This window comes from Coregonus clupeaformis, chromosome 6 (assembly GCF_020615455.1).
Source record: "Coregonus clupeaformis isolate EN_2021a chromosome 6, ASM2061545v1, whole genome shotgun sequence".
Classification (NCBI taxonomy): Eukaryota; Metazoa; Chordata; class Actinopteri; order Salmoniformes; family Salmonidae; genus Coregonus; species Coregonus clupeaformis.
This window is the reverse complement of record NC_059197.1, coordinates 179,705-193,072: the sequence shown is the minus strand read 5'-3', so window position 1 is coordinate 193,072 and position 13,368 is coordinate 179,705. Positions and strand designations below refer to the sequence as shown.

Here is a 13,368-nt window from a genome sequence, read left to right as displayed (position 1 = left end):
AGCTGACAGGAAATGGGGTCAGCCTACTGCTGGGGGAGGGTCAGGGTGGAAAAACAACATCTCACAAAGGGAGCCCCCTACAGCTTCACATGGGAGGAAATATAGGTGGATGGATACCTGAATCCATCTGAAAAAAATACGAATTGCAAAGACAGACAATCATGCTCACAAAGTTATACATATATAGGTAGGAGCTACCGAATGTCATTTTTGTTGAGTTTGGAGATTTACAAAAGAATGTGAACGAGAGACATTGTGCAAATGAATAAAGTTTTGATGCATTCTTGTATGATGGAAGAACAGCACTGGCTCTGCAGCAGCATGTGTACACACTGTGTCTGTGTGCAGTCTGGAGTCACTAGGGCAATGGGCCTGCCTGCTCTGCTTGAAGAATATGGGGGAGGAGCAGATGGGCCGAGAACGGAGAGGAGAAAAAACGCAAGGATATCAAGATACAGAATACTCATCCAAAGGGCTTTGACTTCTCAAACACTGCAGAAGGCTAACACAATATGATGCCCCGTCACCTTATTAATTCAGCCACTTACTTAGATTACAAGCAATTTAAACTTAGGGGTCGCGTTAATGCAGAATTCTGCGTTTTTTACGCAGCAAAAAAAATACAAAAAGCATAAGAAATATCTTGCTGCGTTTTGTAAACGCAGATCTAAAATGCTTCTTATTGTCATTTCTGCTCGACAAACTAATTTTGTGCTTCAGTTGCACTTCTCTATTCAGATGAGAATTCAAGAACAGCATTCCATCAGCAGACAGCGCTCCCACTGACATGTAGATACTTTTCTCCTGTACTTTTCTCGGTGTAGCCAGCATACATTTCTCCAGTAAAATGCAATATTAACTTTAAGCCAAACAATAGGAAATGTATACAGAACAAAAATATAAACGCCGCAACACGCAACAATTTCTACGATTTTACTGATTTAGAGAAATCTGTCAATTGAAATACATTTATTACGCTCTAATCTATGGATTTCACACGACTGGGAATACAGATATGCATCTGTTGGTCACAGATACCTTTAAAAAAAGGTAGGGGCGTAGATCAGAAAACCAGTCAGTATCTGGTGTGACCACCATCTGCCTCGTGCAGTGCGACACATCTCCTTCTCAAATAATTGATCAGGCTGTTGATTGTGGTCTGTGGAATATTGTCCCACTCCTATTCAATGGCTGTGCGAAGTTCCTGGATAGCGGCGGGAACTGGAACATCCAGAGCATCCAAACATGCTCAACGGGCTCAATGTCTGGTGAGTAAGCAGGCCATGGAAGGACTGGGACATTTTCAGCTTACAGGAATTGTGTACAGATCCTTGCGACATGGGGCCGTGCATTATTAAGCTGAAACATGAAGTTATGGCGGCGGATGAATGGCACAACAATGGGCCTCAGGATCTCATCACGGTATCTCTGCGCATTCAAATTGCCATCGATAAAATGCAATTGTGTTAGTTGTCCGTAGCTTATGCCTGCCCATACCATAACCCCACCGCCACCATGGGGCCCTCTGTTCACAACGTTGACATCAGCAAACCACTCGCCCACAAGACACCATACCGAGATTCATCCGAGAAGACTACACTTCTCCAGCGTGCCAGTGACCATTGAAGGTGAGCATTTGCCCACTGAAGTCGGTTACGACGCCGAACTTCAGTCAGGTCAAGACCCTAGTGAGGATTACAAGCACGCAGATGAGCTTTCCTGAGACGGTTTGTGCAGAAGTTCTTCAGTTGTGCAAATCCAAAGTTTCATCAGCTGTCTGGGTGGCTGGTCTCAGACGATCCCGCAGGTGAAGAAGCCGGATGTGGAGGTCCTGGGCTGGCGTGGTTAGACGTGGTCTGCGGTTGTGAGGCCGGTTGGACGTGTTGCCAAATTCCCTAAAACAACTTTGGAGGCGGCTTATGGTAGAGAAATGAACATTCTATTTCTGGGATATTTTATTTCAGCTCATGAAACATGGGACCAACACTTTACACATTTATATATTTGGTCAGTGTAGCTGGCTACATGCTTTCTATGATAAACATTAGAAATATGATGGCCATGCATCGTTTTTGCAAAAAATACCTTGCTTTTTCATTGTATGCTCATTTACTCGTTGCACTTCTGTTGTAATCTGATGAAAATGAAGCTATTTTCTGCCGAACATGTTGCACTAATGTATTTTCTGTGAAGAAAAACTATAGTTGCACGTCCCTGATCAATTGATTGAAGAAAAAAAAAAAACTGTTCTGGAGAACTACGTAAAGCTTCATAATGTAAAAATGTGACAGGTGAAATGAGTGGCCACCATTCAAGATGGCCACCATTGTTCCTGTACCCAGAAAGCAAAGGTAACTGAACTAAATTACTATCACCCCGTAGCACTCACCTCTGTCATCATGAAGTGCCTTGAGAGACTAGTCAAGGATCATATCACCTCTACCTTACCTGTCACCCTAGACCCACTTCAATTTGCTTACCGCCCCAATAGATCCACAGACGATGCAATCGCCATCACACTGCACACTGCCCTATCCCATCTGGACAAGAGGAATACCTATGTAAGAATCCTGTTAATTGACTATAGCTCAGCATTCAACACCATCGTACCCTCCAAGCTCATCATTAAGCTCGAGGTCCCCTGGGTCTGAACCCCGCCCTGTGCAACTGGGTCCTGGATTTCCTGACGGGCCACCCCCAGGTGGTGAAGGTAGGAAACAACTCCCTGTTCACCCATGACTGCGTGGCCAAACACGCCTCCAACTCAATCATCAAGTTTGCAGAAGACAACAGTAGTAGGCTTGATTACCAACAATGATGAGACCGCCTACAGGGAGGTGGTGAGGGCTCTGGGAGTGTGGTGCCAGGAAAATAACCTCTCACTCAACGTCAACAAAACAAAGGAGATGATCGTGGACTTCAGGAAACAGCAGAGGGTGCACCCCCCTATCCACATCGACGGGACCGCAGTGGAGAAGGTGGAAAGCTTCAAGTACCTTGGCGTACACATCACCGATAAACTGAAATGGTCCACCCACGCAGACAGTGTTGTGAAGAAGGCGCAACAGAGCCTCTTCAACCTCAGGAGGCTGAAGAAATTCGGCTTGGCACCTAAAACCCTCACAAACTTTTACAGATGCACAATTGAGAGCATCCTGTCGGGCTGTATCACCGCCTGGTACGGCAACTGCACCGACCACAACTGCAGGGCTCTCCAGAGAGTGATGCGGTCTGCCAAACACATTACCGGGGCCAAACTACCCACCCTCCAAGACACCTACAGCACCCGATGTCACAGGAAGGCCAAAAAAGATCATCAAGGAAATCAACCACCCGAGCCACTGCCTGTTCACCCCGCTATCATCCAGAACGTGAGGTCAGTACAGGTGCATCAAAGCTAGGACCGAGAGAATGAAAAACAGCTTCTATCTCAAGGCCATCAGACTGTTAAATAGCCATCACTAGCACATTAGAGGCTGCTGCTGCCTATTGATATCATTGGCCACTTCAAGAAATGGAACACTAGTCATTTTAATAATGTTTACATATCTTGCACTACTCATCTCATATGTATATACTGTATTCTATTCTATAATATTCTACTGTATCTTAGTCCATGCCGCTCTGTCATTGCTTATCAATATACCGGTATGTATATATATTCTTAAATTCCATTCCTTACTAGTTTTGTGTGTATTGGGTATATGTTGTGAAATTGTTAGATATTACTTGTTAGATATTACTGCACTGTCGGAGCTAGAAGCGCAAGCATTTCGCTACACCCGCTATAACATCTGCTAAACACGTGTATGTGACAAATACAATTTGATTTGTTGCTTTTCCACCTGGACCACGTCTGGCCCCACCTCACTCACTGACTCACATGACTGTGAGAAACAAGCATACAATGTCCAGGCCAGGCTGTCTAGAAGGAACCAACAACCACAATGGCACCTCAGGCCCCCCTCCAACTTTCTCCCTCCCGAGAAGTCAGCAGACCTGGATTTGATAACGATGTGGATCCAGCAATAGCAGAGAATCAAGTGCTCCAGAACCACATGGAATGTGATTATGAAACAATTCTGTGCTAATTTAGAGCTAGCCTGCTAGTCAATAATTAACACAGGGCACTTAGCGGAGAGGCTAACACAGGGGAAATGGACACACTTCTGTTTCTCTCACTGCCTGAGTGAGACAGTGCCCATATGGGGTGAATTCACCTTTAGATGCAGGCAAACTGTTGCATTTTACATCCATTTAACTAGTGAATGAACATGTGTCATCATACCAGTTCATAAGAGCCTTCTCCCCCTGAAGAAGCAAGATAATTATTTTCTTCCATTTTAGTGACGTGTTAATTTGTCATTAATTGTGGTAACAACAAGCAACATTTCAATTTCAAGACAGCTTCACTGTAACTGTGATGACACTGAAAAGCAACCCTGTAGCTGAGGCATTGTCAGGCAAAGAGGGATTGTGATATCATGGGCTAAAAACAGTATGACTGAACTGGCTCTCCACAGGGCCCTGGCTATTTATAAGTGAGCGGGCATTTTATGATGTGCGTCGGCCAGCCCTGTTTAAAACAGATAAGAGGGGCGATAGGTGTTTTATGTGGGAAGCTAGTCATCCCTCAGGGAAAAATTGTGTTTCAATAGCCTACAGTTTCCAAAGGTAAAAAATAATGGATGGAAGTGGCTGAAGAATACCGTTTTTAGGACAAAAACAAGGTTGTCATCCTAAACACTGCAAACTCCTAGAGGTATGTTGTTTTCATAAGTGGAGCAGAGCAGCTCCCCCTGTAAGCACTCTGGTCAAAATGGTGGTCTTTGACTGCACTGGCTGCAGTCCCAAGGTCCATGACTGAAGTTCAAACAGACACACAGTTAAAGGACAGGGTTCATGTCATGACCCCAAACTGCAGGGGCAGAGCAGGACAGACACAGTACCAACAGTACACAAACACACTACAAACTGCAGCCAAGTAAAAGTGTTGGCCTAGGCTCAGCAACCAAGCGTTAGGTCTGTCAGATCCAACTTTGGTCCAGAGGCACATCACATAGCCTAACGGCGCTAAAGAGAGTAAACCGACTTCAAGGGTCAGTTCATTACTGGTGCCAATTTACAAGTGGGCCTCTGTGTTTTGACATGAGATCACATATAGGCTATGCAGCTTTCTACTTATTATTTTCTTCAGGGAAAAATGCTTTCACTTATCATACCAAAATGCAGTGTGGTTTAGATAAGAACTTCACCAAAAAAAAAATCTCAGAGATTTAGCTTACTTCTTTACAGAATCAGAATATTTACAATTGTCAACTAATCTAATTTGTATGATACGTCAATAGAAGAACCAACAATAGCCCACATGCTTCTTGCATAATGTAAGGCAGTGGTTCCCAACCAGGGTTACTAGGACCCCTGGGGGTACTTGGCCTATCCACAGGGGGTAGTTGAGAAGACTAATGAGACCGTAGGCTTTCTGGTAAAATGCACAAGGGGGTACTTCAGGGGTACTCTGGGCAGAGCAAAATTCAGTTGGTGGTACAGTAACCAAAAAAGGTTGGAAACCACTGATGTAAGGAGTCAGCACATGGTTTTCCCCATATAAGCCTGAGAGAAGGAGAAAGGATGGATGAGAGAGGGAAGGAGAGGGAAAGGGAGGGGGAATAGGGAGGGAGGAGAGGAAGCAAAGCTGCTAAGAGTCATGCTGGGAAGTTAAGGAATCTGAGGAAATGATGCAACATGTGCCCAGCCAAGATTGAAGGGAAGGGACAAGTGCTACAGAACAAAGAGGCTAGGACTCCTTTTACAATCTCACTGCAGGGTGACAAACAAACAACACTACGTAGGGAGCAGTGTCGTCTATCAATTTGTTCAGACTAAAATTCACCTTTAACGTTATCGAGGCTAGTCTCTACAATACGCAGTGGATCTGTATTTCAATGGCAAACTGCATAGTGATCTATCCACATTGTCAATGCTTTGAACTAGCGAAGCGCCGCAGAAACTAAACAGACACAATCGTAAGACTGTTATCCTAGAGGCCACATCAACTGTGACCATTCTGAACATGTCAGCATGTAAGACAACAAGGAAAAACTATATAATTTCATGACTTGTAGCAACAATTACAACTAGGCCTAAACCATTATGGAAAGAACTACCTACAGTTTAGTCTAACACTGAGTAGCATCCCATCTCTGGGCTGGTCCAGGTGGAGAAAGCAGCACCAAGCACCCGTTTGAGGCCAGGTTTGCTCCTCCTGATGGCTAAGATGAGGTTTGGGCCGTGACGAGCTGATCCTAGACCAGTGATTCAAGGAAGTCTCCAGGCCAGATCCATTGTGGCAATGATGAGTCCAAGTGAACCATGAAGAGGCTTGGGGGCGGGGATGGAGATACGTTTCATTTCCTGGGCCTCAGTTAGTTCAATCACTGCCTATCACACCCGCTTAGACACACTTCTCCATGAGTGAACATGACCCTGGGAAAGACCGCTGAACCGAGACACAGAGAGAGATCTGGGCTAGGCCTACTCCTTCATGCAATATCAAAGAAGATGAAGGAAAGATAAAGACAGACAAGGATACTGGATGGGGATTGAGCACACTGCACGCTTGTTATTAATACTAGGCCTCTATGCCTCAAACTTCCTAGGATGTCTAGATCTGGATATTTCAGATGGTGAAAATTGAAATAATGAACGTGTTGAGAGAGTAAAACCTCAGTAGACAACATCACTCAATCTTCTGCAACACCCTTCAACAGCATGACTAATTCACTTACTATAGATTGGTTATCATCATGATTAAAGCCAATTTAACATTGGCCTGAGTTTTATCTACCTTTTAGGGCTGGGCGGTATATCGTATTTGACTATACACTGGTATTGATGCACGGACCGGTTTGAGTTTTTACATTACCTGTAACGGCATTTCAATGTTTGGTTTGTTTAAATGTGATATGCAACTCCAGTGTATACAATGTCCGTTTTGATAGTTTACTCCGTTCGCTACTTAAGTCATCTCTCTCCCTCTCCTGCTGCTGCTGCATGCCGCTAACCACACCAAGCCCTGCTCGTCACTCAAGGAGGGAGCAGTTGCTCGACCACGGAGTCACAAGCAGGTTCTTGTCGTTAAGTCTGCATGGTCAGATGGATGCAACAATGTTGGTGACATGCTGCTTTCCACAAGCGTTCTATACATGATTAATTTGTGTATCTTACTGTCTGCTAGTCTGTCTTTTCTTAGCAAGGTATTGCTAAAATAATTTGAGTTAGCTGCTAATGCTAATCACTAGTTAGCTGGTTAGCTAGCTTGCTAAAGGTACCAAGAGTCAAAGCAAACACAGCTAACTAATACTGCCTGGTACCAGTGCTGGTGTTGGCCTAGATAAGCATGTTTGTGCAATGGTATCTTATCTTAGAGAGGAATAGGCGAATCATGAATATGTTGGCTAGCTAGCTACATGAAGTAAGAAAACATGTAATGTAACATCTAATTAGGGTCACCTGGAAACACTGACCAACACTTTGGTTCCTACCCTGTCAATAACTCCCTGGTTTATTCATTCGTTGTCATGTCAAACAACAATGTATTCAAGGTACTGCCCACTATATACCAACTATAGAATTAGAATAATCATTATATTTCCATGATTCCAACAGTTCACCAATTAACTAGGCCTATATTTTTTGCCCATGCTGCATGGCACAGTGTGGAAATGATAATAAAACAGCAGGAAATGCAGAATTTGATGAAAATGCTGAAATTTATTTTTGTTTGGAGTTGGATTGAACAGTATGGAGAAAGCCCCATTGAAATCACTTATAATGTATGTGTTGCTACCTTAGGGTCATGAACTACTCATAAAGCATATTTAGAACTTGTATTATCCAAAAACATAAAGTACCGTCAAATACCATTATACATGTCAAAGATAGTGATATGATATTTTGTCCATATCCCCATCCCTACTACTATTTAGTCCTATTTACGGTCGGCAGTGTACTGACATGATTGATAGTATTGTATTGATAGAAATATAGGAATGCACTCACTGATCAAGATATCAGTCATATCGCTAACCTAGATGGCAGAACGTTATCTTGAATCATGTGATATCCCTGGCACCCTCCCTCTCCGGCCACTGGACCTTTGAAACTTAAATAAATGGATAACTCCTTGTTGACCATGGCTGTAACCCCAGGAACTGCCGTGATGTAACGGGGAGAGATGTCGCCTGCGGCCTGATTAAGTTTAATTTTCACATGCCCATTTGGACGTTTGCATAACCCATTCGCCGTGGATTTCACTCATGAGTGAACTCATCGAGAGAATTCCTGTTTTGACATGAAATTTTATTGCACGAATTAGGAGAACATGAATAGAAATACCCTATCTGGGAACTAACGTAAAACAAATCGAACTGTGTCGAGTTAGTGACTTGGTAAACGTCATCCACCTGACCCTCACTGGACACGACTGTCTGGAGTTGGTTTGTTTTGGTGGGAGCATGTTTGATTTGGTGTTAAAGTACTATGACGTTATCCAGATCATTTCAATTCAGTTTAAAATTGAAATTGAAAATGCATGTCAACCTTGCTGCTTTTTTGCATTCCCTGAAATCTCCCTACCCCCACCTGACCCTCCTACATAATGAACTTAGTCTTCAAGTGCTTGGGGTGCCAACAGGAAATGTTCAATAAAGAGAAACTGCAGCATCCTTACAAAAATAAACCCACAGGCATACAAACACTTGTGACTGGGAGTACTACTAAAACGGCATACCTTTAAGGAGTGCACGGTCTGGCTGACGAGGATGACACACAGAGACGTCTAAGGGAACTCACTTCATTTTCAGCTGGTGGAGAAACTCATGTGGAACCAATATCAAATGTATGAGAAAGAAAACAGGGATGCCACCAACTACAGTGGGCTTTTTAGTACTGAGGACATGAGTGACAGAAAATCACCTGGGTGTTCAACTAGCTTTGGTCGCCACCTTGTATTCTGATGTGTGTAAGATGATTCAATTCTTCATTTTGACAAGGGGGTCTGACAGACTTATATAGGCCCTAGGTATTGCCTGGGGATGAAATGTATAATGGTGTGATTGCAGGTTGGGGTCTAATGGTTGCCATGGAAGGCAGAGATGAACCTGGGGGCTCAGAAGCAAGACAGTGAAACCTATTGGAATGTTTCATTCTATCGCGATACTACATACCAGATATTCCATGGCAAAAAAGAAAATAATAATTAGACTAAACTCTATGGCCCTATACAAACCTACTTTATGTAAAATTGTGGGTCCTATAGCTTGCAAAATAATCAAACGTGACTCTAGGTTACAACATAATGCTGTTTGTTTCTAACATTACGACTGTTTTCATCAAGAAATTAAATCTGCTTCATGTTTTGTTTCCTTGCCTACAATCCAACAGTAAAAGTGCAAAGTCTAGTGAGTATAAAAACCCTCTATTAGGCCAGGGACAACAGAAAGGTACTCTGTGACAGTGTCCCTCTTTGCAAGTCAGGGAGTTCAAGAGCACCAGTCTGCACTGTATGCCACCCCCAGCTTGAGGGAACAGCAAGGCTAAGGACACCATACAAACAAGGCCTAAAAATATATGAAAGAGTCACATAAGCAGATATTGTTAGTAAATTGTGTGAGAAATTACCATGTCTCCACGGGTCCTTGGGCTCCACTGCTCCAGAGACAATATCCTCATCTGAAGGAAAAGTCACCCTCTTGCCATTTTTGTGTTCATCATCCCCCTCATCCAGGGCTGGAGAGAGGGCCTCTCCTGGGGCAATGACAGGTGGCAAATCCTCCTGTTCTGAGGGTTTCTCAGGTTCCTCGTCTGTGACAACGTCTGGGGTTGATGAATCTGGATTGGTACCGCTTGAGGATGTCTCCTCTGCTAAGGATGGTCCCTGGTCCGTATGTTCTGACTCCAACATGCCACTTTCATCTAGGCTCAAATCCACACCAATGTCCATATCCCCACCATCATCCCCTTCCTCAATAGCAAACATGAGGGCCGATGGTGTTGTATCCTTGATACTCTCCTCTTGGTGTTGGTCGTCATTAGAAACGTCAAAGTCAGAACTGACTATTGCAGGGGTATCTGGGACGCTGTTGTTCTTATTCCCATTCAGTTCGTCGATTTCTAATGTCTCTTTTGACCGGTGGTTGTCCTCCCCCTGCGGGTTGTCGGCGGCCTTAGTGCCAATGCCTTGTTTACACATGTCTCCATCCATCAGTTCTGAGATCCGGGGTATGATCTCTTCCGAGTTATTGGTAGTATTGTCATCGACATTACTCTTCATTTTGACATTGCACAAATCTAGAGCTTGCTCCTCGATATTCATATTTTCATTTCCAGGAAGATAGTGTTGGCAATTGACTGTATTAATCTAGCAATTTGACAGGATTCGAGAACTCTGCACCTGACACAAGATATTTAAAGTGATGCCTTCCGGGTTGATTTCAGTCTTTGAATGATGGTCTTTGATCCTTGAATAGCTAACATAATTTGTAAAATAAGTACTTTCATCAAGAATGTTTACAACTTTGTTTTGACATGTCAACAATGACAATATAAGTGCATTTTGAGTGTTAAAGTAATTGATTGACTAAACAGCTATTTGTGCTCACACACAACTATTTCAAGAGATCATTTCGCACATTATTGACAACTTTCAAGCAAGCATGTGACTGGTTTTATACGTGATGCGTTCCTGCAGTTCAGAATATTTATAGCCTGAAATTGTAATTTAAGAAAACCTTTGATACATTTACCATATCACATGTCCAACAACGTTAAATAGTTGTCAAATTGTCAAGAGATAAAGGCAACACACCTCGTGTCAAACAAATCCTCCTAACCAAGAAGCAACCTATTCTCCTGCTACACTAGCCTAGTCTCAATCTAGTTTATACTTGTATGGCTAGTTAACTTCATGCTAGGTAACCACGATATATATCAATAAAGTGCATAGATGGCCGTTTTTTGTTACAGTATTCTGTATTTTGTTGGTCAGCACGCTCTAAAAGTGAATGTGAAAGCTAGCTAACGTTATAGCTATATTTTGGGTGACCAGCAACCTGGCTAGCTAGCTAAAACTGTACAATTCGCTCACGGTGCCTCCATTCCGTTAGCAAAATACTATGTATTGTGCATGAAGCAAGCTAGCTACCTAGCTAAAGTAGTTACCCAACAATGACATCTAGACCAGTGTAGTTTTATGCACCTTTCGGTAAACCCAAATGCTTTGTTTTCGAGTCAATCATTCCATTTAAAGAAAAATAATTTCCGAATGTCGCTCGCGGTCTCACCCGAGCACCTTGCATCACAATCCTCGACTAGTAGGCAAGGAAAAAAACAAGCGTCATAGTCCGGAGCATGTTTCGTTCGTGCCCAAATGATTTAACTGTAGAGCAGTAATCTCCTTTTTGATTGTTATTTTAAAACAAAGACATGCCGCTTATTGACGTTCCCCGAGAAGCGCTTGAATGTAAAGATGCTGTTTTCTCTCCTCGTCGTTGTGCTAGCTAGCTAGCTTACTGAAGTCCAACAACTGTTTGTTGTCTCTACGTCATCGCTTATCCAGTGGCAAGGGGGTTTTCACTAGTTACCACAGCCACAAAGTCAATATGGCTATATCGAAAACATTCATGAAACAAAACATGTATTTTTGGTCTTAATTTAAGGTTAAGGTTAGGCATAAGGTAGGAAATTGTGTTTAAGTTTAGGAATAGGTTTAAAATCTGATTTGAAGATGATAAATTATAGGCATAGGCGGGGTTTATTACTTTGTGGCTGTGGTAACTAGTGACGACCGGGGCATGTTCAGTAGACACAACGTCGCAGAACGTTGCAAATAGAAATGTAATACATAGAATGGTCGTAGGTATGCTACTATATTTGACATAGAATACTTCTAATTCATATATTCTATTTCTATTTGCAGCGTTTTAAAATGTTGCTGAAAATATTTATGATGCTACCTGATCATTTGGTGTAAGTACTTTCGCCTAAAACATAGTCAGTTGAAACATAGATATTTACTGTCGCAATATATGTTACAAATATTTGTGTGCTGATGTGCTGTCTGACAAGAAAGTGTGATGCACATTGGCATATCATCGCCCCTTGGCCCTTGCAATCAACCTTGTCAAATTGTGACATGTTGACACAACTGGATTTCCACTAGATAACACAGCCACAAAGTCAAAATTGCCTATATGGTAAAAATAGAGAGAAATTGTAGAAATAGGTGGGGTTTATGACTTTGTGGCAACTAGTGACCACCACACAACTGTACAGAATGATGACAGACAATACTGTAATTACTATATAACTAACTTAAAATATCCTAATCTTTGCATCATGTACCATCAAGGGTTACAACACAGTGATAATTGAACTGATTTGATTTTAGAAAAATAGCAAACCATTTTTTTACAGTTCCATCTCCTACAAATCCCAATTCAACTCATTGCATACAGACTCAGTTGGCAGTGTTGGTGAAGTCTGAATAGGCCTACCAGTGATTGAATCAATAGAACACTGGGATGGGAAGAACAATGGGCCAATTGTTTATCGCCCCCCAAGGAGGGACAGCCCATAGATATCCTATTAAATTACTAGTCTAATTCCTAATTATCTGGGACAGCCTCACAATAATTATTAATTGATTAGAATGTTGGGTCACACTTACAGTGTCCTTATGACAGTGTTATGTGAACAGAATGAAATGACAGACATTTAAAAAATAACAACTAATGCCAAACCGCCTTCCAGGTGTTCTTTGTGTGAACAGTTCTTTATGCACTTAATCAGAACACTGAATCTGTTTTTTCAAAAAATATATACAGAGTATACAAAACATTAAGGACACCTGCTCTTTCCATGACAGACTGACCAGGTGAATCCAGGTGAAAGCTATGATACCTTATTGATGTCACTTGTTAAATCCACTTCAATCAGTGTAGATGAAGGGGAGGATGGTCCACCCCCCAAAGGACACCCACTCAACTTGACACAACTGTAGGAAGCATTGGAGTCAACATGGGCCAGCATCCCTGTGGAATGCTTTCGACACCTTGTAGGTGTTCCTAATGTTTGGTATACTCCATGTATAAAATGGTGAGACAAAAATGTCTCCACCTACTGGAACTGAACAGTTACAATGGCACCTAAAATAATTAACTTAGGTTAACAATAGGTTTATATTTAAAAAAATTAATACAACAGGTTTAAATCAGTAGATTACCGGAAAGTGGTTATGGGTTTGTTGTTTATAGGTTTAGTGAATTTAATGAAACGTGGAGTTATCCAATGTGTTCTGAGGGGGAGTTT

The 13,368-nt window shown here is 42.4% G+C and overlaps 1 protein-coding gene across 1 annotated transcript in view; it reads right to left on the bottom strand.

Annotated features, from left to right (window-relative positions):
* Nucleotides 1–11,594, bottom strand: part of LOC121567380 (protein phosphatase 1 regulatory subunit 37) — a 54,679-nt gene extending 43,085 nt beyond the window's left edge. The window contains exon 1 of the mRNA XM_041877389.2: nt 9,682–11,594. Within this exon, the coding sequence (XP_041733323.2) occupies nt 9,682–10,375 (694 nt within the window). The 5' untranslated portion in view covers nt 10,376–11,594. The remainder of the gene's footprint in view (nt 1–9,681) is intronic.
* Between the last annotated feature and the right edge of the window lie 1,774 nt (nt 11,595–13,368).